We start from the raw sequence: 21156 nt of genomic DNA, 5'->3' as shown, positions 1-21156 counted from the left end.
GGTCCAGTCAAAACGGTCTCGATAAAGGACAAAGACGCCAGCGTTGGCTAGTTGTGGTTGAAAAGAGGTCGCACTTGGACACACAGCAAAGACCACGGATTGCGATCGACTCCTAGATACATCCTGGCTCAACAAACAATAGACAAAATGGAAGGAAATATGGAGCTGTTACAACGCTGACGCCTGGCGTTGACCTCACTTTGTGTTCTGATACCATTATATGGACCTTTCGGTTTGAAATACACAGGTCAAGAATTCCAATCTGCTCAAGGGCCATGCGAGCTTGACCCTAAAGGGGACATATCACTGGAAAAAATAAATAAAGGTGTCTTGGCTATCAATATTGACGTCTCTGGAGAGCCTCACAACCTATGGAGTGTGAAATGACTCTGTTCTCTGTCTATTTCTGAATGAAATATGTGTGAGCAAGCTACCATGCACTTCAGTCCCACCATTATGTATAAGTTGGGCTAATTTGCATCATAACCACCCCAACATTGACTGTCTGCCCAAGACATTGCAAGCTAGCCTGGGCGAAGGTTGAGAGACACTTTCAAGCGAGGGCCATAATCCGGTGAAGTGTTCAGTAGGACTTGAACAGACTAATCAATTGTACTACTCCGTAAATGTGTTTCGAGTTTGGGGTCATCAAATCGCGAATCGTGTGTTTTTGCCGTGTCATCTTCCAAACAGCCATGTTGTAGAGGACCTTCGACTTGCACATCTGTGGCTATCGTTGCCGAAAGAATTCGCTGGGACACAAAGCTATGCAGAGAAGCAAAATCACGACCAATATGGTGTTCGAAGATCTGCACAGGTCCAAGACTATGAAAAATGTTGTCCCAATCCAATCACGTGATTTTCAGATCATCAGTATCAAAAGAAAAAAAAAAAGATTTTAAAAAAATGTACATTCTACATTTTTAAAGGTCACCAAACAATCAAATAATTTTGAAGTGCAATGATGTTGACAAATGGAAAAAGATAACGAAAGAAAAGCACAGACACACGATTGCTGGGGATTCCACCAAAATGCTTTCAGTTTTTGTTTTTTTTTGGATTTGTTCATATTTTAACCCCCAAAAAAGGGCAGGTTGAGTTGACTGAGAAAAGAAAAAGGGGGAGCTACGGCAGCGACCAAAACAAAAGGTTCTTCCGGACAACCAGAATGGGGGTACCATGATCATCGGTGTTGTGATCACAGTGTGCAGCATGACCTCACTCCCGAATGCTACAAGCCAAGTTTGAAAGTCGGCAACTGTAGTTTTCTCACAGTTCTCTAAGCATCTGCAGCTGCAAAGCTCTGGCTCTGCCCCGTTGTCATGCTCATGAAAGCCGTATAGACCCACCATGGCCCCAGCGGAACATGTATGAGAGCTGAATCACCCCGAAAAATGGGCTGATTTCAGCAAGACAAGAAATATAGTGTGCTTTAATTCATGGTACTTTGGGGTATTTTAATGAAATCAGCTCCAATATAGGTAGAAACTGTTTAAAAATGCAGAAAACATTAATCATGATTTTCCTACCATCAATATATAGAACATCAAAATAGCTAATATGGTGGAGTCTGTCACCTGTTGAGTGACTGACAAAATGCGATGCAACATAATATGGTCAGCGGTGCCATACGTTCTGTTTCTTTGTTCCGCTACTTTTGAGTGCATTAGAGTGACTTTACCGGACATTTTGTGGACAAGGTAAGCCTATTGTGTTTCGAGCGGGGGTCCCGCAACATGTGGTCATGTAAAGATAAACTGTCATGCAAAGCACGAACAAGGCCTTTTCTTTGGGCGCTTTCTCTTTTCCACCTTGGTGAATTACGTGAAAACACTCATCGAAAGTGTATGTGCAGAGAAAAACAGCCTTGCACACGTCAGGTGATCTTCCATAGCGTTCTGTTCCTGTAGTAGCAGCGTAACCCAAATTTGTACGACATCGGAATGTGTCATAGAATATCACTAACCTGTATGCCTAATGCAGAAGTTGAGCCATAATTAATAACTATAATTCATATGATTCATTCATTCATCTTCCGAACCGCTTCACCCTCACTAGAGTCGCGGGTAACTCATATTATAGCACTGCCCAAAAGTGTTGTTTGTGTGCGGTTTGTTAGCTCGACACCCTGTACTGTAAATCCAACCTACAGTATGTTCAATGCAATAAGCCTGAACTCGCACGGGTTTTCTACGATGAGGTCAAAAACTTTTGCAAGATTTTATGCGTTTTCGTAGACCTTTTTTTTTTGGAGAGACCACACCAGTGTGTCAAAATTCGCGTGAGTGTGCTCAAACTTCGCCAGATGTGTGTCACTGCCCAGAGTCTCTGCGGATGCTGCTAGGTAACTCGCCAAGTAAAGATCCGGGATCTGCCTGAAGCCTGTTAGAGCCAGCTCAGGCAATCACCCATCACCCCCCCCCCCACCCACCTCTCATTTATTTTCTCCCACTCATGCTCTTCCTTGCTGTCTCATTCCCTCCCTTTCTTTCCTAAGCTGTCCGTCTTTTTCCATGAGCTACTGCTCTCCTCATCCCCCCTTCCCTCTCCCCGGAGTGCTCTCCTTCAGCGACACTCCCCCAACCCCTCTTCTTCCTCCGACAGCCTTGCCTCACTCATGCATGCGCCTGCACTCGCAGCTACCACAACAGCATGCAACCTCCCCCCACACTCCACTCCAGTGTGCTCCTGGCTTGCCCTGACCCACATCTTGATATAGCCCTAAGTATGCTTACAGCTAAGTCCTGAAGACACTCCACTCTTAGCCTAATCAGGCCTGACCTGCTGTCGGTGTAAAGGGAAGATAGACAAGCCTGGCTGGACGGACAGTCGTCTTCGTCATCATTTTCACCCTGACAGCAGTGGGCAAATAAAGGTTTTCTTATCTTATCTTATCTTATTTTCTGCAGGCGTTCTCTTATCCTCCCGCCCAAACAAGACAATTCCCCACTAGACATCAGTGCATTTTCTCTGAGCAAAGCGTTAAACATTAGACGGCTGGTCAGACTGATGTCCACTAGAGCCTGGGAAAAACTAGAATGTTCTTTTAATTGAACAAAGTGGAGAAATGCCATTTCATGACATTTATCTCCTCAGAGGCCATCTCAGCAATGATAGAGGGGGTACTTTTGCACCCGTGTACACTGTAATGACGTATGTAATATCATGTACTGTGCGCTGCTGTTTAAATCCAGGTTCCTCGAGCAGCGCCATAAATGAGTATTTGCAGGCGAATAACTGAATAACTTTCCAAATGTACGATATCGTAAGAAAAAAAAAATGGTAGTACCTTGTCTTCCTTTTGTCCAACAAGTGTTTGTGTCCTGTGCTCGTGCCCCCAAGCCTGGTTGGAATCCGCCCAGGAACCATTAGATTGATCAGGTTGGCTGAGGGCGGCCTCGAGCTGGGGAAGAAAGTCAGGCAAGAGGTCCGGGGGCTCCAACCCCGCCAAATCTCCATCCTGAGCCTCCGATGCCAGGAGACTGTCCCCTAGTGATGGGTATCCGTTCGCGTTGATGGCCCCGCAGCGCTGAGGATGCTCAGAGGGCAACTGGTGGGCCACACTCGGGTAGCAGCTCATCGATTCTCCGAACATCTCGGACAACTTGTTGTTACCCTGCGTTTCACCGCGACAGCGTAAAGCCCGAAAATGACATTCCTCTGCCTGGTTAACTGAGGTCTGAGCATGCTGCTGACCCATAACTGATGCGGATGGAAACTGACATGCTGCCCCAGGGAGTTCGGGTAGCGCTCCCGCAAGGGGAGTGGCGGTGGCAGCGGGCCGAGCCGCCGCCGACACCGAGGACAAAGACGGCCGACTCAGACAGTCCATTTCTGGCTCTCCAGGGTAGGAAGGGTATTCGGCTGGTTGGTAAGTGGTGACAGAACTCACAGAGTACGTGGGCAGTGAGTGAACCAAAGATGACGAATCCATGGGTGGGTTATTTTCGGCCATTCCTAATCTGCAAGAGAAGCTGCGCTTCGGTTGCTGCTGCAAGCAAGATCCCTGCAGAGGGTCATTTTGACTTGGCACAACCGCCGAATGAAACCTTGCTCCCACCGCAGTTAGCTGGTGCTGGGCCTGCTGCGGACTCTGTGGAACCTGTTGCTGGCTCCGAGGCTGGCTCCCCTGGTGAAAGGGGAAGCCGTGATGGTGCCGTTGCGCCAAAGGCATGCCCTGCATGTTCATTTGTTGATGCTGGCTCTGATTGAACAGCTGTTGCGGGTGACTTTGCCTTTGCTGCTGTTGCTGCTGACGCATTCGGTGCTGCTGCGGATGATGCGTTCGTTGCTGTCCGACATGTATTTGATGGCCGTACAGTTGCTGCTGCTGCTGAGATAAAGGATGATACATGTTACCATCCTGGTCCTGATTCCCCCACATTGGGCTGCTACTGTTGAAGAATAACCCATTGGATTGAGGTACTTGGCTGACAGGGCCATTGTGGTACTGGCCCTGTTGCTCTGCCGTCACACCACCTGAAGCCCCGGGACTGGAAAACGGCTGCCCGGCAGGATTCTGTGCCTTAATTCCAACATAGTGCCCCATCTGCTGACTGTAAGAGGTTATGGTTTGTTGGTTGGACGTGGAAGACACAGGCAGTATCATATCTTGATTTTTCCCCGGAGCGAGAGACTCCACTTGGATGGGCTCAAAGTCCGTGCCGAGATTGAGCTCATCCACAAACGAGGGACCTGAGGGGAAGCCGTCGACATCCACCCCTTCCAGACCTCCACCAAAGAGGTTTGGGTCATCAAAAAAATCCATGTCGGAGCTCTGACTGGTGACGGAACCTCCTGGAGTTCAGTGGATCCACGTTGGTTACGATGCACCAGGGTTCAAAGAGCTATGGCATCACATCATGACTCTGTAAAAACATGAAACAAATATTAAATCAAACATAAGATCGGAAAATTTCGCAAAAGGGGTGTTTCAGGCTTTTCTATCCATCCGTCAGGCCATTTCTGGGTTGGGTTTGCGGGTAACTGAAGCCTCACGCATCTGACTTTACGTAAGAGGGATCATACACTCTGTACTAAACTCGTCAACAGTCAATCAGAGGGCACATATAGACAAATAACAATTCACACTCACTTTCACATTCACTATAAACTACTTAGAAATGTTCCAATGGAGCTTCCTTCGAACTTGGATCTCCCGACTGTGAGGAAGAAATGCTCACCACGACTTCCCCATGCTGCCCTTTCTTGACCCCTTCCCTAGCAGTACCAAGGAGTGTTTTTTTCTTCCTGGCTTATGTTCATTCCTATGTGGTATCATTCGTATCAGTCTTTCCCAAAGTTAAGGTTGCAGTCAACGAAAAATACTTTGGCGCGTGTTACTTTTTTGATATTTACAGTCTGTTTCAATTACTCTGTCGATCGCCTAGGGTTAGTTGTTGACTCGTGGCATCTTGAGGCCATTGAAGAAACCAGCAGAGATGTTGTTATATACAGTACGTCTTAATAAGTATGCAGTCTAAAGAACAAGAACGCATCAGCTGTGGAAGGTGTAGCTACGTGTCTGTAGACAGACAGACAGACATGATTCAAAAAAAAAAAGAATGAATTGAGAATACAGAAATCCTCACGTGACTCCCCCCCCCACTGCAGCTATTTTTGTCGTCCAGTCCTTCAGTGAAACATGCTAGTTGACTAGTAGATTTCCATAATGGCTCTCCATGTGGCATTGAAAAGAAGCGCTCTAAAACCACGTAATAGCTAGGTCAGGAACTCTGTGCTGTCAATTATCTATCAGCAGGCTTTTCATGTGTGCAGTGAAAGCAGCTGGCGCGAGCCAACTGCCAGCCACCGGCAGCAGGTGCCTCTTCGTGCAACCCCTTGTATGCACCCTCCCTCCTCCCAATCTCCCCTCACCACAACCCTCCCTCCTCTCAACCACCCCCGCCTCACCCCCCCACCACAACCTTTTCTAAACTCGACAGCCAACAGAGCTGCAGGGCAGGACGCACAGGGAGGCGTTGACAGCTGAATTTCAACAGCCCAGGAACAGAGGCAGACGAGGTCTTTTGAGGGCGTGTGCTTGGCGACCACAGACCAGCGGAAGATGACAGAGGCCAGCGAATGCTCCGTCGTTGTGCCGGCATGCTATTTGGCATATTCGAGGAGGTGATTTCAGGAACATTACAAGATTAGAATTCAGGTATTTTCAAGAATTTCAGGTGGGAATTCGGATGGATGGAAGACTGACAGTTATACAGTATGCAATATGTAACAATAAAGCAGTAGGAACAAAAACCTAAGCTATAGCACAGAGAATCATGCATCCATCCATCCTTCCATCGACTCATCCATTTTCTGTCACGCTTGTCTTCCGAGCGTTGCGGGTGAACTGGAACCTATCCCAGCTGGCTCTTGGCGAGAGGGGATGTTCACCCTGTACCAGCTGCATGATAGGTCGGGCTCCAAAGCTCAGTACCACTATGGTACATGTGTGGAGTATGCATGTTCTCCCCGGGCCTGCATGGGTTTTCTCCGGGCACTCTGGGTTCCTCCCACATTTCCAAAACAAGCATGACAGGTTAATGGGGCACTCTAAATTGCCCCTAGGCGTGAGTGTGAGCACGGATGGTTGTTTGTCTCTGTGCGTCCTCCGATTGGCTGGCAACCGGTTCAGGGTGTCCCCCGCCGACTGCCTGGAGGCAGCTGGGATAGGCTCCAGCACCCCCGCGATCCTTGTGGTGATAAAGCTGATCGGCAAATGGATAGAAGGATGGATGGATAAATGAAACACTGTGTCAAGGAGGTCGCCCACAATTGCTGTCCATAACTTAATGGCCTAATGGCTTTAATTTAGCTGATTGTATAAATACAGTTAAAAAAAACAAATCCAGATTTCATATTTGTATTGATAGCATCGGCAAAAGAAAAGAGAGCGCATGGTCTTTAGCATATAGTTACGCACCAACGAGGCACAGTCACCCAACTCGGCCTTGACCCTATCACCACGAACCACAGAAACAAATAGTAAACTGCAAACCTCCGCCATGGCCAAACAATAATGGGATAGGAGGGAGGAATCTTCACTATCTCTTCTAGAGGCTAAAATTACACTTTGTTGGATCCAGTTTAATATGAGGAAGTGTGTTCTGATGTATATGTAAAAAAAAAAAAAAAAAAAAAAAGCATGTAGAACCTGATTGGTCATACGTTGGATGATGTTCCAATCTGACCCTGTAGAGGGATTTAAGGTGGCTGGATGTCACCACATGTCTAATCACCGGATGATGTGTTGTTATGTGGAACCTCAAATATCTCTCTTCACTGGGGTCTGTGTGAAATACCATATCGAACATTCAGGCTCAGATAAACCAATTTTTTTCAGTGTTTCATAGGTATCTGATTTAATCTAATTACCTTCATAGAGGATGCTTTGTCATTGGATGAAACTGCAAATATCATCGCTGGGTTGTGTGTTGTGGATAAATTTCAGATCTCTTATTAAACATCTCATTTTGGCATGTGGCTGTTTGAAAACAGACACATTTGTAACGAAATCCTGGATGAAAAACATAAATGGATACATGTCTAACAATGTAATAGCCCTCTTTGCTGGGTTTTGCATGAAAAAGTAAACCGTGGTAGATAAATGCCATATCTTTTAATATCCCACTTTGCTGTGTTCTGTGTGAATGCAGGGGAATGTGAATTGAACATTTTGTAGAATCTCTGTGAAAAAGAGGCAACAGTAGGCAAAAAAAGACAATTGACTGTCATGTTTCTTGATACTTCCTCGTTGACATCATCCTAAGTGCTGTCAAAAACGAATTGATAATTGAGGTAGGAGCGCGGGAAGTGACACAAAAACAAGCTAAGCCTAACACGTTTTCCTTCAATCAATTAACAGCAGATCAACATCAGCCTGGGCCTTAACAAGCGCCCTCTCGCTTCTTTCCTTCCAGGCGAAGGGAACGTCACATGCGTCGACCTCCAGCTGTTTGCAGCACCCCAACGGCGCTGGCCAATAAGATCAACAAACACACGAACACACATATATACCCCTCGATTGAGCCATTTCGTTTTCTTTACAGAAGAAAAGTTCGTTTCCATACTCCATCATGTCACTTCGAACAAATATCCTGAAGTCAAGTCGTGTCGTGTAGTTGCACCCCCCCCCCCCCAAAAGGCACCAATGGCTCGTACAAAGCTAAAATTCTCAAAGAAATATGCAAACTACGTCGAAGGAAAAAAATGCGCAAACTATGGTGAAGACAGTCAATGAGTTTCACTAAGAACGGGCCAAAAGGTGTCGGAGATGGGTGGGGGCGTTTGGTCGAAAGAGGGTGTCGATGTAGGTAGGGAGGTCGGGGGTGGTCGACGTCGATGGTGTCCGAGATAGCAACCACCACGCCGGGTGTTATTTCCGGGGCTGAGTTTCAGTTTCAATTACGAACTGTTAAGCTCACGACCGACCCACCGAGCGGCACCGGTCGCTGTCAGTTCAGGACCCTGGGCAACCAGCTCCACTTCGGCAGGGAAACTGCGCCAAAAGTCCGGTTAGTATTCTTCGAAAAGTGCGCGGAACAAGTGCGAAGAGACGGGGCGTTTGACAGCTTCCTCTACGAAGGGAAGCCACACAAGCGCATCAAGCGAAGCGAGTGTCGGGGAAGGCGGCGGTGACTTACCCGAAATGAAACCGGTGGAAGCGACGCCAAACGCGGACACATGCGTGCGTATTCTCGTTGAAGTTGGCTCCTCTCCGGGCGACCTCGGCACAGCCGCTGCTCCGTCGCCGCCAAGCCCGAAACCAAGCCCGGCCACCACCACCGCCACCTCCGCGGGTGTTGCTGGCTGGCTGCTTCTGTGTTGCTGCCGCCGCTGCTGACGTGACTGACGATAAGGGTACATTTGCATACTAGTGACCTCCTCCCTGATTGGACGTCCGGGCGTTCGCTGCAATTTCACCCCGGAGAAGTGTCACGTAAAAAAATATTATTAGAATAAAGTAAGACAAAAAATACTACAACAAACCCGTTCACCCCGGTGTGAGAGAGCGAGGCGCTGCGGGGTCGCCCACACTTGGAGAGCGGTCGATTTGACCACGGTACCTCCGGGCCAAAGTCCCCGTGTGTTGCGGTGTCGTGACACGGCGCATAAAATGGCCGCGTTGGAAGCCAAAGAAGCCAATCCGGTGAGCTTTTACTTTGGCACATGGACTACAAGTCAGTCCTCCCGTCCGAACATGTCAGGCGCCCCAGAGATGTCAAGCGCACCGTGGGACTATACGGACCTCGAGTGGTCAAGACCGTGAACTACACACCTGGAGCGATGTGCAACGTTCAATCTTTTTCGTACGTAGTTTGACGGGGACGTTCCATCAAGCGACAATGTCATTCTCTAACTACATAGGAGTTCTTAACGCACCCTTATGTGACATTATTTCAAAAATTATTGGGGCGGGGAGTATTAATACAAAAGTAAGTTCCAAAGACGAATACAGTATGCAATCCCAAAAATAAGTGCGCTATTGTAAAAGCACCAAAACAATGGTCACTTTTTTGTTTCGGGTTATTTGTTGGTTAATGAAATATTTGATAAATATCAACATCAAAATATCAATAAAATTCATGTTTAAAATTTTAAATACTGTACTAAAGTTTCATCATTCTAGATCAATCTGTTTCAATGACAAAGCAATATATCAACCTGAATAATACTCCTGACAAATATATCAAAGACTTGCGAAACTTTAATTTGGTGAGGAAAACAAACTTACATTATACTTACTGCCCCCCCCACCCATTACCTCCCCAAAATAATTTATTGTGAAACTGCTGGGTCCCAAATAATGAAAAGATTCCATTTCACTTTGTGAGATTAAGATGGACAGTTTAAAAACGTTCAAATGGTTAGAAGTTATTTTAAAAATGTGGCATATATTTTGGTTGAGATACAACGATGGCATAGCAAAAAACAAACAAATATTGCATTGAATACCATACTTTTAACCAGAATTAGTAGGATTTACCTACTCTTGTCAATTTACATTTATTATCTGGTAACATTGCTGGTTAAATAAATTAAGAGGAAAATCACAACATGCGTAACAAACCAACATTTTTATTGTTACAGAAAAGCAATGACCAAGCTTGTCATCTTATGCAGAAAATGGGTTTGAAAAAACAAACGATTTGATTGGGGGGAAAAAAAACATTCAAGCACCAATCATATGCATCCAAGGTGTTTAAGTTTAATTAAATAAAATTAAAAAGATACAAACTTGAAACAGGTCGGAGAGACAGTGGAGAGGAAAAAACAAAACAAAAACAAATATGAACCTTTGGAGTCATTTCGGGTAGCTTTAGTAATTTATTTGGATCGGGAAGAAAAAAACAAACCGAAAAGTTATTTTTTGTCTTCAAAACAAACCTCTTATTTACACATCAAACCTTTAAAAAGCAGATTAAAAATGTCTCTTTATTGAGTAACATGTTTAAAACCGATCTGCGGAAATAAAATAAAAATGATTGAAAGATTGGAAGTCTCTTTACCCAGCTGTGATTGACATTCCTTGCATGATGAATAAAAGCAGTCCTGAGCCAAGAGATCACGACACCCACTGCACTCTTTTTGGACTTTTAGAACACTATGTAGTCACTGAGCCCTGCCAGCATGTGCATATGGATCCTAAAACATCTGCAAGAATTGATAGATTCTACATCGGAGACATCCATTTGCCATCTTTGCCTTATAAACTTGGTTTGTGTATGCTAAAGCTGTTGGTGGGCAATGCTTTTAAAGCTGAGCAATATTCACAACGTCCTTATTTGAGGATCCGGCTCACAAATATGGTGTGGCCGGCGCTGCGGGTATCTCCTAACGGTCAGTGGCGCTGCAAGCGTGGGTTCAACTCCGAGGAGGACTGTCGTCTTTGCTGAAGGGCGGACTGTCGTCTTTGCTGAAGGGCTGCGTCGACCCGGGTTTGACCCAGGACAGGCCCGAGCCCTGTGTACCCTTGTAGTGGTCCTCGGGTCGTCTCTAGGACAAATGAATGACATTAATGCACCACACAAAAATATAAGGATGCTTTAATGTGAAAGCACCAAAACACTGCATGTTTAAAAAATGAAGAAATACAATTTAAAAATATATGTTTAAGCGTGATAGTGTGGCTGTTCACTTTTTTTTTAGTCATCTGTTATTGTTTGTTCTTTTACAAACCTGAGTCAGACATGAGAAAGCGAACTACAGGTGTGAGGGCACCCTAGGACAGCACATGCCACGTACTCATTATGGACTTACTTTGTACGTGAACATTCGCTCTTTCGCTTCCTCGTGAACAGCTGGGTTCCACGGAGAAAAGCTGCAAGACATTGACAGGCAACATTATTTTTCATACATTGAAACATCTAATGAGTGAAGATGACCTACCAACCTTATTGCGTAGGGATCGTCTATCTTGGGCTGGTCAAACAGACGACTGTTGCATAGTTTCACACTGTCCACCACTTTACTCTTGAACAACTGCACATCCTTTTCATACCTGAGGGGGAAGACGGCTATGAAAACTTTGTTCAAAAAGGCTCCAGCTCACTCTCGGCCCAAATTAAGGACAAGTGCTAAAGAAAATGGATGGATGGTTCAAGGGAGTATTCCACCCCCCTTTTACTGTGGGCACCTGGAGCTATAATGTGAAGGCAGCCTTAAAGATAACAATGTCCACATTCGTAGGTGCGGCAATCCCATGGTAGTAACATAAAATCCGTTTGTACCTTGCATTTGTTCTGATTTCTCCAATTAAAAAAAAAAATAGTAGCCTGGACACTCACAGTACAGCAGCTTCTGGGTTGAGGGGTTCTGAGGTGTTAATCTTGTAGAAAACAGTACGTGCATACATGAGGACTTGCCAGATGTGGTTGTGATTCCGCCTAAACAACAAGACGGCAAATTACACATATCGGCCATTGATGTGTAAATTGCATTTGTGTTCACCTCCATTTGGTGAAAGCTCTTTTGACATCAAGCTCGCCAGACACTGGGTCGACAAGTGGATGGAAGACTGGCATGTCAAACACTAATTTCTGTAAAACACCACAACCAAAGATAAAAAATAAATAAATCGCAGTGAGCCAATTGCAGAGGGAGTTCCTGAAACATGAATTCATGTGAAGTAGACCACCATAGATCAGAAAATCTGGGGTGGGTGGGGGATGGAAATCTGCCATTAAATTCACATTCAAAGACAGCTAATGCCAGACCTGGGTCTAAGTTCGGAAATGATTTCCCCGCACATTGTTTTTTTAAAAATATAAATAGCACCAAAAAGAGGAGCAGCATCAACAAGGGGTGATAACGACGAATGTACTGTATATACACTAGAAAGCACCTGTTATCAAAGGTAGACAAGTTTTGTTTTTACACTTTACAGGTTTGGTTAGCCAACTAGACCTGCATGACAGTTTGTTAAACAGAGAGATGTGAATAATATAAACAGATTACTTTTATTGATTTCTGAGATCTACCGGTGACCGAAAGAGTTGGCAATCTCAAAACAATCTCTTGTTACAGACCATTACCAGACCAAACATTACTCACTGGACAATCGCCATCTGGATAGTTATCTGGGATATACACAGTGAACTTGAAGACTCCATCCTGGTACAAGCCATGTCTGACGAATATGACCCCAAACCACACTGAACAGGAGCACAAATGTGTTAAATCTGACCAGGAATAATAAAAAAAAGTCTCACATTTTTTTGAGCCATGCTTTTTGTGCATACTTACTAAGTGCTGACTTATAAGAGGGCTGCACGTAAATTCCAGGGAGTTTCTGCTTAATCACGAGCGTGCTGCAGGTCACATGACAGGCAAATCAATTCAAAATGCACATTAAATAAAAATCATTCCTCATGTGCTGCCACGGCAACTTACAACTCCGCCAACAGAGAGTATTCCAAGTAAAAGGGGCCGTAGGGTGCGTGCGGGCCATTTGTGGAGTGGGCGGGGCTTCCCAAGGCCGCCGGCTTGGTGACGGCAGCCGCATTCTTGGGGATGGCTGGAAGCTGCTTCTTGCCAAAGGGCAGCCGGGAAGGGCTGCTTTTCAGCTCGCCTTGGTCCTCGCTTTCAGGTCTCTGCAATGTAACAATGAGAGACACCTCAACATGAGATCAACACTTTGTCCAAAATGCGCAAATATTACAGCAACAAATAGCACTGAAACATGGAACAGTATTCAACATTGACAGGTTGAGAAGTCAAATGTTCATTTTCAATTTACAAATTGAATGATAGTGAAGAAAATATTCTGAAACGGCCGTAACTTGCTGATCAGTGAATGGTTGTCTGTCTATACAGCATGCCCTCCACTTCTCATGCAACAGATTGGATCGTCTCCAGAATTTCTCCATTGTGAGACTAATAAAGGTTTTTTTTCTTCTTTGTTTCTCCTGCTGTACCCCTAACAAGTATGAGTACTATCGAAAATGGATCCATGGATACTATTTCCATTGTTTCCCCCAAAATGAAAATAAGATTCTCAACTAATCCTTCCACCAAGTTGTGACCGCAAAACCTGACAGCTTCATGACAAAGTCACAGCTCCATGACAAGCTAAGCCTCCTCTTGTTTGTACAGCAAAATGCACTCATGTGACACCATAAAACCTCACATTTCCACTTTTAATAGGGTTAATATTTCTGAATATGAGGTTTTAGCTTACTGTCGCCTAAGTTACAAGTAAACGTACACCGCCACTTTTACATTACCTTACGGCTCGTATTGGCAGACATGCTCCAGAAGGGGTTTAAGTTCATAACTCATGTAGAAGCTGAGATTGGTACTGGTATCCCCCCAGGTTTTCTTTAAGTAGGTCACATGACAGGTGCTGGCCAGGCCATTGAGAGAGAGCAATTTCTGTAGATCTGCAGATGAGAAACAGGTGAAAACAGTGCCTGAAAATACAAAATGGTCAAGTGTACATCAGAAGATTATCCACGTTCATTTACTTGTTCTGAATTTTTTTATTTATTTACCACAAATCAAATATAGTTGCTCCTCGATCTATATCAGAGACAGACAGTGAGAGGCACAACAAGTACATGCACTTTCACTAAGTCAAGGGTCTGTCTCAAACTCCGGTCATCGAGGGCCGCTATCCTGCATGTTTTAGATCATAAGTGTCAAACTCAGGTCCTGGAGGGCCGCTGTTCTGCATGTTTTCCAAGTCTCCCTGTTGCAACACACCTGATTCAAATGATCAGATCATCACCAAGCTCTGCGGAAGCCTGACATTGAACCTGTTCATTTGAATCAGGTGTGTTGCAACAGGGAGACTTGGAAAATATGCAGGACAGCGGCCCTCCAGGACCTGAGCTTGACACCTATGTTTTAGATGTTTGCCTCCTTCAAAAACACCTGATTCAAATGATCAGCAACCTCTGCAGAAGCCTGATAACGATCCTGACAAGTAAGAGGGATTGTATATTCACCCTTCTCCCTATACAACAATAGAGTATCTTGTGTTGCTCTTACACAGGCCCCAATCTCACACCAAGTACATTTTGGAGTAAACTGGGACGATATCAGCATGATCACAGGACTGTACAAAGAATTAGTTGTGTTTAGTGGTGTGCTATGAGACTTTGATCATGTAAAACGTGTCACGGGTCAATACAACGCTGGCCAAAACCGAGCTCAGCTTTTTTCCCCCCTATTACTGATGAACTTAACATGCTGACTGTTTAACTCATTTCAGCACACCTCTACCACTTCACCGATACAATAGCGGGCTATCTACATGAGAGATATCTCTTCATATGTAACGTTATGTAAGTCACTAGCATAGCAAGCCTGACAAACAGTGTGTAGTCATACGCCGAGTTGTGGGGGGGGGGGGGGGGGGTCGCTACCTACGTGGTTAATGTCTTTTCTTCCGTCATTTTCCGGGAGACAATATCATATTTACTTGCCCAAAACGACCCTTTAATGGTCTGGTCTGTTTTGAAAACAATCTGATGCAATCTCACCTGCTTCTCCACGAACCCAACCTTTAGCATTAGCAGAAGTAGATTCAGCGTCGATGACAACTTGTATGGCGCACGTAATTGACCCCAAAATAATCACTGTGCTTGTCGTTTAGGCACACAATAAGCTTAATAAACAACGTTTACCTCGACTCGCGTGTGGTCAAATGCTCAGCTGATCGCCATTCCCACGGGTATAAACACGGCTAAACTAGCTAGTTTAGTGGGGTTTGTAGCCAAACACTTGACAGCCGAAGCTCAATCTAACGACAGGGCGTGGGCGTTTCTATGCGTGAGTGTGCATTGTCATTGGTTAGTAGAAATTACTTTGTCATTTGATTGGTTTAAATGTGGTCACATGGGTAACGTGGACCGGAAGAGGGAATTTTGTGAGATCACAGCGACGACCTGTGGATGAAGCCTGAAAAAACAACCCAACAAAACAAAAACAAAAAAATAGAAAAAGTACTAAACTGTCACTTTTAATTAAAACGTGAATTATACCGAACCCCCATCCCACCACAAAATTACCATCGATAAATTACAGCATTTTAAAAAATTGTATTCATGCTGGTTTTGCATGTGTAAAGTGGCAGCAAAAATAAAGTAAAGCAAATGCAACCAGCTGTCTGCTTTAACAGCTGCGTGTCGTGCCAAGACATCAGATTACGCCGAGTTAGTAACGGTTTTCCAGGCATCACCTTAAGTCACAGCTATGTCCAGACATTCTGCTTATAATATTTGAAATTGTTATTCAAGTGAGCGAAGTGGACATTTTACTTCCGTTTCATTCAATTCACTTCAGCACACCAAATGGTGAAATGTGCCCACAAAATGGTGAAAAGTGCAGAGAATGAAATAAATAAACTCTTCAACAGGATTGCATCTAATTTGACCTTTTTTTATATATGTACTATTTTTGTACTCCTGATAATCAATATGTGGGGCACCTATTAGATGGACAGGATGGTGGATTTTGAGACACATTTTCAAATAAGAATCACTAGTAATTTTAGCAATCCAGATTCAAACTGTGGCCATCATAAACCCCTAAATCCATATTTCTGTTAATATCAATGTTGGACTGGGGAAGTTATTCAAGATCCAAACTATTTGGATTTCAAAATCATTATATCATAAGAATCAATGGTAATTGAATAAGTCTGTTCCTGTGCCAACCTGAAACCAATCTTTGGCAATGTTCAGCGCGATTGACTTCGTAATTGCCTCCCACTGGGATCCTTTCTTGCTATACACAAAACAATGTGAAAATTGTGGCGTGCATGGCTGCATGCTGTCTTTTTATTAATCTTGCTTGTGGTTTTTCCTTAAAACAGTTGCTTAAGGAGTCACCAAAATCACAAATTAAAGTGACCAAATGCAAAGTTGGCAGAATTACTTTTGTTAGCTCGCATCTCCTTTTGCAGTTTTTTTGTTAGTGGTCAGCAGTGAGCATCAGCAGGGATGCACTTTGAACTGTGAAAGAGGCTAAAAAAAAAACTTCACTTTGCACTGCAGAGAAATACAAGTAGGGTGGCAAAGTTACAGGGCAAAAGCCTTCTGAAGTGCTTGAGGACAGTCAAACAAAACATTCTTGCTTTAAATTGAATGTTTCGGTGCGGTGCACAGCAACTGTCCCTCGGGGCTAGAGCGCATCCACGCCATCTGCGTCTTGCATTTCTCTTAGTTTTTGACCACACTTCCTTGGCCTTCCGTTGATGGATTGATTTCCAAACAATCACGCCTAATTATATTTCTCTGGGCAAGAAGAAAAAAAAAACTAATTTAACGCATGAGCGCTTGTATTAATGTGGGGAGGAATGACATTGTCCGAGTTTGAGAGTAAATAGAAATTATTGACCTCATTATTTGTTATTTGATTGTATATTGTCCCATGTACACTTGACTGACAAAGCTAATTAGTGTCCTGCTTGCTTATTTGAGCAGCAAGGAGGAGGAGGCAAGGTCACTTGAGGTTTTTTGTTTTTTGACACATACAAATCAAAGGCGACCTCCAAACAAATAAGTTGATGGCGCCTTTGCCTCCCTTCGACATTGGGATCAACTGTGCGACGCTAACAAATGCACACGCCGCTGCTTTTCTAATGAGTTACCTTTAGCTCATCAACTTGTGACCTTGTTTTGGTCAAACAAATATACTAATGGACGTAATGACTGTGGGGAGATTGGATTAACTAATTGAATGTGTGACACGCTGCAGTTTGTTTTTCTTTTTTTCGTCTACCATTCAACCGTCAACTTTCTTTGAAGTTTAAAAATTAAAGAAGCACTCACGAAATGTACACTACCCTCCAAAGGTTTTGGAACAATGGGGCCACTTCCTTTATTTTTGCTATGTATACTGAAAAAACTGGTATGAGAGAATCCCAGCGATTGGACTGAGGAGCGCCCACATATTTCCCTCTCTTTAATCTGCCTGCCAACAACGGCCATCTTTTGATCTAATTGTTTGCATTTTTCAGTCATTACTTCAATCCGGACGGCCAGCGGCATATTTAAACTGGAGATGAAATATGTTCATTCGTGTCTGCCTTTTTCCTCCGAGAGTTTTAGGCCGCCTATTCACATCCACAATTTGGTTTAAATGACAGCTGGTGGTCCCCCATGGAAGCCGCCTAAGCGCAGAAAATGAGTGGAAAACGGATGACTCCATATTGGGATAATGCGTAATAACAATGTTAGTTTGAATAAAGAAAGCCAGGTCTACATTCAAATGTAATATTCATTTTAGCAATATGAACAACTGGGGAGCAAGGGTTAAAATCCACCCAGCCGGCAGATCCTTCATATAGCAATAGTCTTGTCTTATCCCCGAGGCTATGGCCGGGCTAAAACCTCAATGCAGCAATTATTTGCTGTAATGACTGCACTTCAAATAAGCCCAGGGATTTTATTAAACCAAATGAGAGAATTGTATGCGTATTATCACCCTGTGATTGACAGTGACAAGTGTTGGGCACACTCGCGAGATGCTCTCAGCAAAGCTCTCGATAATGTTACCTCTGATAAAGTTGCTGGCAAAAACCTCTGCCAACAAATGGAGAGCGGGATGGGGAGTGCATCTTAATTCCCATTGTCAGATCACGTCGGAAGAGGGTGGGTAATCTGTCAGGCACTCGCGACCTCCCTTCCATTCATTCATTCACCCGAATGGCATTTTACACGACTAATGAAAAAGAAATCCATTGTGCTGATCATATGCATAGATTTCATTCCATTATAATAATGATGAAATTGAAATATTCATAATAAAAGTAAAGGTCACTCATCGCCGCTGCTAAGCTTCCTAAGCTGCAACCTTTGCAGGAGCAGGTTCCTTGATAAAAATTGGAACAACAGCGGGAACACCAAATTTTAACCTCGAAAAGGCCAAGAGGTGAGGCACGCCGACGAACTGGAACGTTAGCTTCACGGTTATTCGTTGTCATTACAGGATCCGAAAACCCCCCCCCCCCATTGGTGTCCACTGGAGAGGTCCTGAGACTCGTAACCTTTGTTGTCATTTGCATCCTTCGTATCACAAGTTAACAGGAAGTGATACTTGGCAATAGGACAAGATATTGATTGACGTACTGTAGATGGATACACGAGCATCAGATCTTGATATTGTGACTTTCTATATACTGTTTATACACTGTAGAGTATTAAAAGAAAACCCAATACCCTTACTTACTTCTTACTCTGAGCTCCCCAGCCCATGTGTGTTCATTTTTCAGGGCTTTGTCTTGTCTAGTGAAAAGTATGAATACACGGAAATCAGATGTGCTCCCTCTCCTCCGTTTTGCTCCATCCCTTTCATCCTTCCTGCAGCAGTGTGTAGGTCACCTAGGCTTCGTTCCACTCTCAACGCCCCCCGTACTCGTGAAGGACATTGACGGCATTATTACTGCCTTCCAGAACATCTACACAGAGCCCTGTCTGTATTTGCATCATACATTGGCATTTATTAGTGCCATGCACTAAGTATAGGCCATGTTATTGAATTTGAATATCAGCTCCTAACCACATCCAGCGGGCCCCTAGAAATATATTCGATTAAGATGAAGATATCGTTTTTAATAACACCCAAACTAATAAAAGAAAAGCAGATCTGAATTTAGATTTATGAATATTGCACAGCAGCGGGAGCAATCGGAAATAAAGAGCACTGTCTCAACGTATTTTGGAGGGGAAAAGTGTCACATTGAAGGACATCTCTTATTGGTGTATTGGGTGTTCATATGCTTTGTTAGCCAAGCCATGCAAATAAGTAACAATTTTATAAAACAGTCTTAAGTGGTGATTTCCAAACTCTGTTTCGCAGCAGGGGAGAGGCCATCGCATAAATTACAACATTTCTTTCACTAAACAAAATTTAAAAATTGATTTACTTCGACTGATGTATCTTGACTGATGTTCATCAATCTATAGCAGTGACACAAAATGACACACAGACCCGTGAATTGCTGATCTTGGAGATGGGAGGAAGTACTGTGTTTGGTGTTGTGCCATGACTTTTTTTCACTTTTCGGATATGTGCCTTGGCTAAGCAAAGGTTCAAACTTATTTTCTCAAATTCAAACAGAAATTATTATTTTTTTGAGAATAATGAAATATTTATGGAATAAAGTCAAAATATTTGGAGAGAATGACTGTTATGTTATGAGAATATACAGTACATATGAAAAAAGTAATATCATGAGAAATAATGAAGTTGTACATGGTTAGTGTATAATGAAGTGTGTATATTTTCTCTCTCTCACTCTCTAAATAGGCTATACTGTAAACAGTATATATATATATATATATATATATATAATGCTGAGCAAATAAAGCTGTTGTTTTATCAAGTGCCATAATGATGCGAGAGTAGTCCAAACATCACACTTAATTTTAATCAATTAAGCCATACTACTTCAAGTCAAGAAAATATACAGTAGCAGTCTGCTACAAGACCAAAATTGGAATATTATGAGGAAAAAGTTGTAATATTAAAATAATGTTTTTGTTCGGAAAAAAATAGAGCCACACTAGTCCAAATATTTTCAGAATATTGTATTTATTCTTAAGTGGGAAATGGTGAACCAACGAGGAGCTACAAACAAACAGACAAAAATTCTAATTATTTTTAAATGTATGTATTTATTTATTGCTACATAATGAAATTACACAGGGAAAAAATGTAATGCTTTTTATTTTGTAAAATAAACAAGTCACCCTTAAAAATAAACAACTGCAGTGGTGGGCTGATCGAAAGTAAAGTTGCTCTGGCCACCAGTGTAATGAGATTGTTGCTTTAGTTTCGATTTGTCTCCTGCATGCACTGCCAACAAAGAAAAGGTACTCGCAATTTCCACCAACCATGTATCATGTAGACAACTTCTCAATTATTGCAACTTTCACTTTCTTCCTTTTTTTTTTGATACATCAAATGACTGAAGCATCAATAGTATTGATATTTTGAGTTGAGAATCGATGATCCAGCATATAAATCAGGTAGCCAAGGTATTGACATTTCGGTATCGATCCGCATATCACTCATATCTACATGGTATGTGATCAATACCAATCTTGCACACCACTAATGTGGTGTGCAATATTGGAGCTGTATATTATTCAATTATTAATTTTTTTCTCGAAAATGGTGATTCATTTTGCACTGACTGCTTTTGCTAGTTCAAATAACACTGCAACAAACGCTTGCAACAAAAGGTGTCACTCATCCTGCCACGGTCATATTTTGTCTTGGCCAAGGTTAAATGATACAATGACAAGCCCATAATTTCACTCCTGTGTCGACGGCATTTCACCGCTCACTTTTTCAAACCAGCCTCCATCCCAACAGACTTGCTGTGTAAATTCGGACTCCCGCTGGAGCTGTGACTGTCACTTGCTGCCCCTCCAGTGCCAGGCATTGATCGTCATATATATCTTGTTCTCTACTTCCTGAACCTTCATCAACAGATGTGACTGCAGAATTGATTACCGGCGAGTCAATGACGGAACTCTCTTCGGAAACATTTTTATTTATGTATGTGTTTATGTGGATAGCTTAGAGGGCCATTAGCGGGATTACCTTTGAGACTTGGCAGAACAACAGATGTTCAAGGACGGCTCAATCAATTTGAGGCTGCCGTTGCTGGAAACCAGTCATGCGTCTGCGAGGGTGGAT

At 43.4% G+C, this 21156-nt stretch overlaps 2 protein-coding genes across 6 annotated transcripts in view; both read right to left on the bottom strand.

Annotated features, from left to right (window-relative positions):
• The window catches only part of chd9 (chromodomain helicase DNA binding protein 9), a 77658-nt gene extending 68578 nt beyond the window's left edge, over positions 1-9080 (bottom strand). For all 4 annotated transcript variants that reach the window (XM_086107440.1, XM_086107441.1, XM_086107442.1 and 1 more), the window contains exons 1-2: positions 8646-9080; positions 3290-4868 (exon numbers count right to left, since the gene is read on the bottom strand). In XM_086107440.1, the coding sequence (XP_085963566.1) occupies positions 3290-4768 (1479 nt within the window). In that variant the 5' untranslated portion in view covers positions 4769-4868; positions 8646-9080. The remainder of the gene's footprint in view (positions 1-3289; positions 4869-8645) is intronic.
• Positions 9081-10064: 984 nt separating this feature from the next.
• Positions 10065-15255, bottom strand: aktip (akt interacting protein). Of its 2 annotated transcripts, none has more exons than XM_086107446.1 (10): positions 14988-15255; positions 13728-13883; positions 12895-13094; positions 12748-12812; positions 12556-12656; positions 11953-12041; positions 11790-11888; positions 11396-11503; positions 11263-11323; positions 10065-10998 (listed from the first exon to the last, which is right to left on the bottom strand). In XM_086107446.1, exons 2-10 carry the CDS (start codon positions 13773-13775, stop codon positions 10867-10869), a joined length of 903 nt encoding a protein of 300 aa, XP_085963572.1. In that variant the 5' UTR covers positions 13776-13883; positions 14988-15255; the 3' UTR covers positions 10065-10866. The 2 variants fall into 2 exon arrangements, with proteins under 2 accessions (XP_085963572.1, XP_085963571.1); XM_086107445.1 differs by having other exon boundaries at positions 15132-15255.
• Between the last annotated feature and the right edge of the window lie 5901 nt (positions 15256-21156).

This window comes from Hippocampus guttulatus, chromosome 3 (genome assembly GCF_054856545.1).
Source record: "Hippocampus guttulatus isolate MCC_2025c chromosome 3, RoL_Hgut_1.0, whole genome shotgun sequence".
Classification (NCBI taxonomy): domain Eukaryota; kingdom Metazoa; phylum Chordata; class Actinopteri; order Syngnathiformes; family Syngnathidae; genus Hippocampus; species Hippocampus guttulatus.
This window is presented reverse-complemented; position numbering and strand designations above follow the sequence as displayed.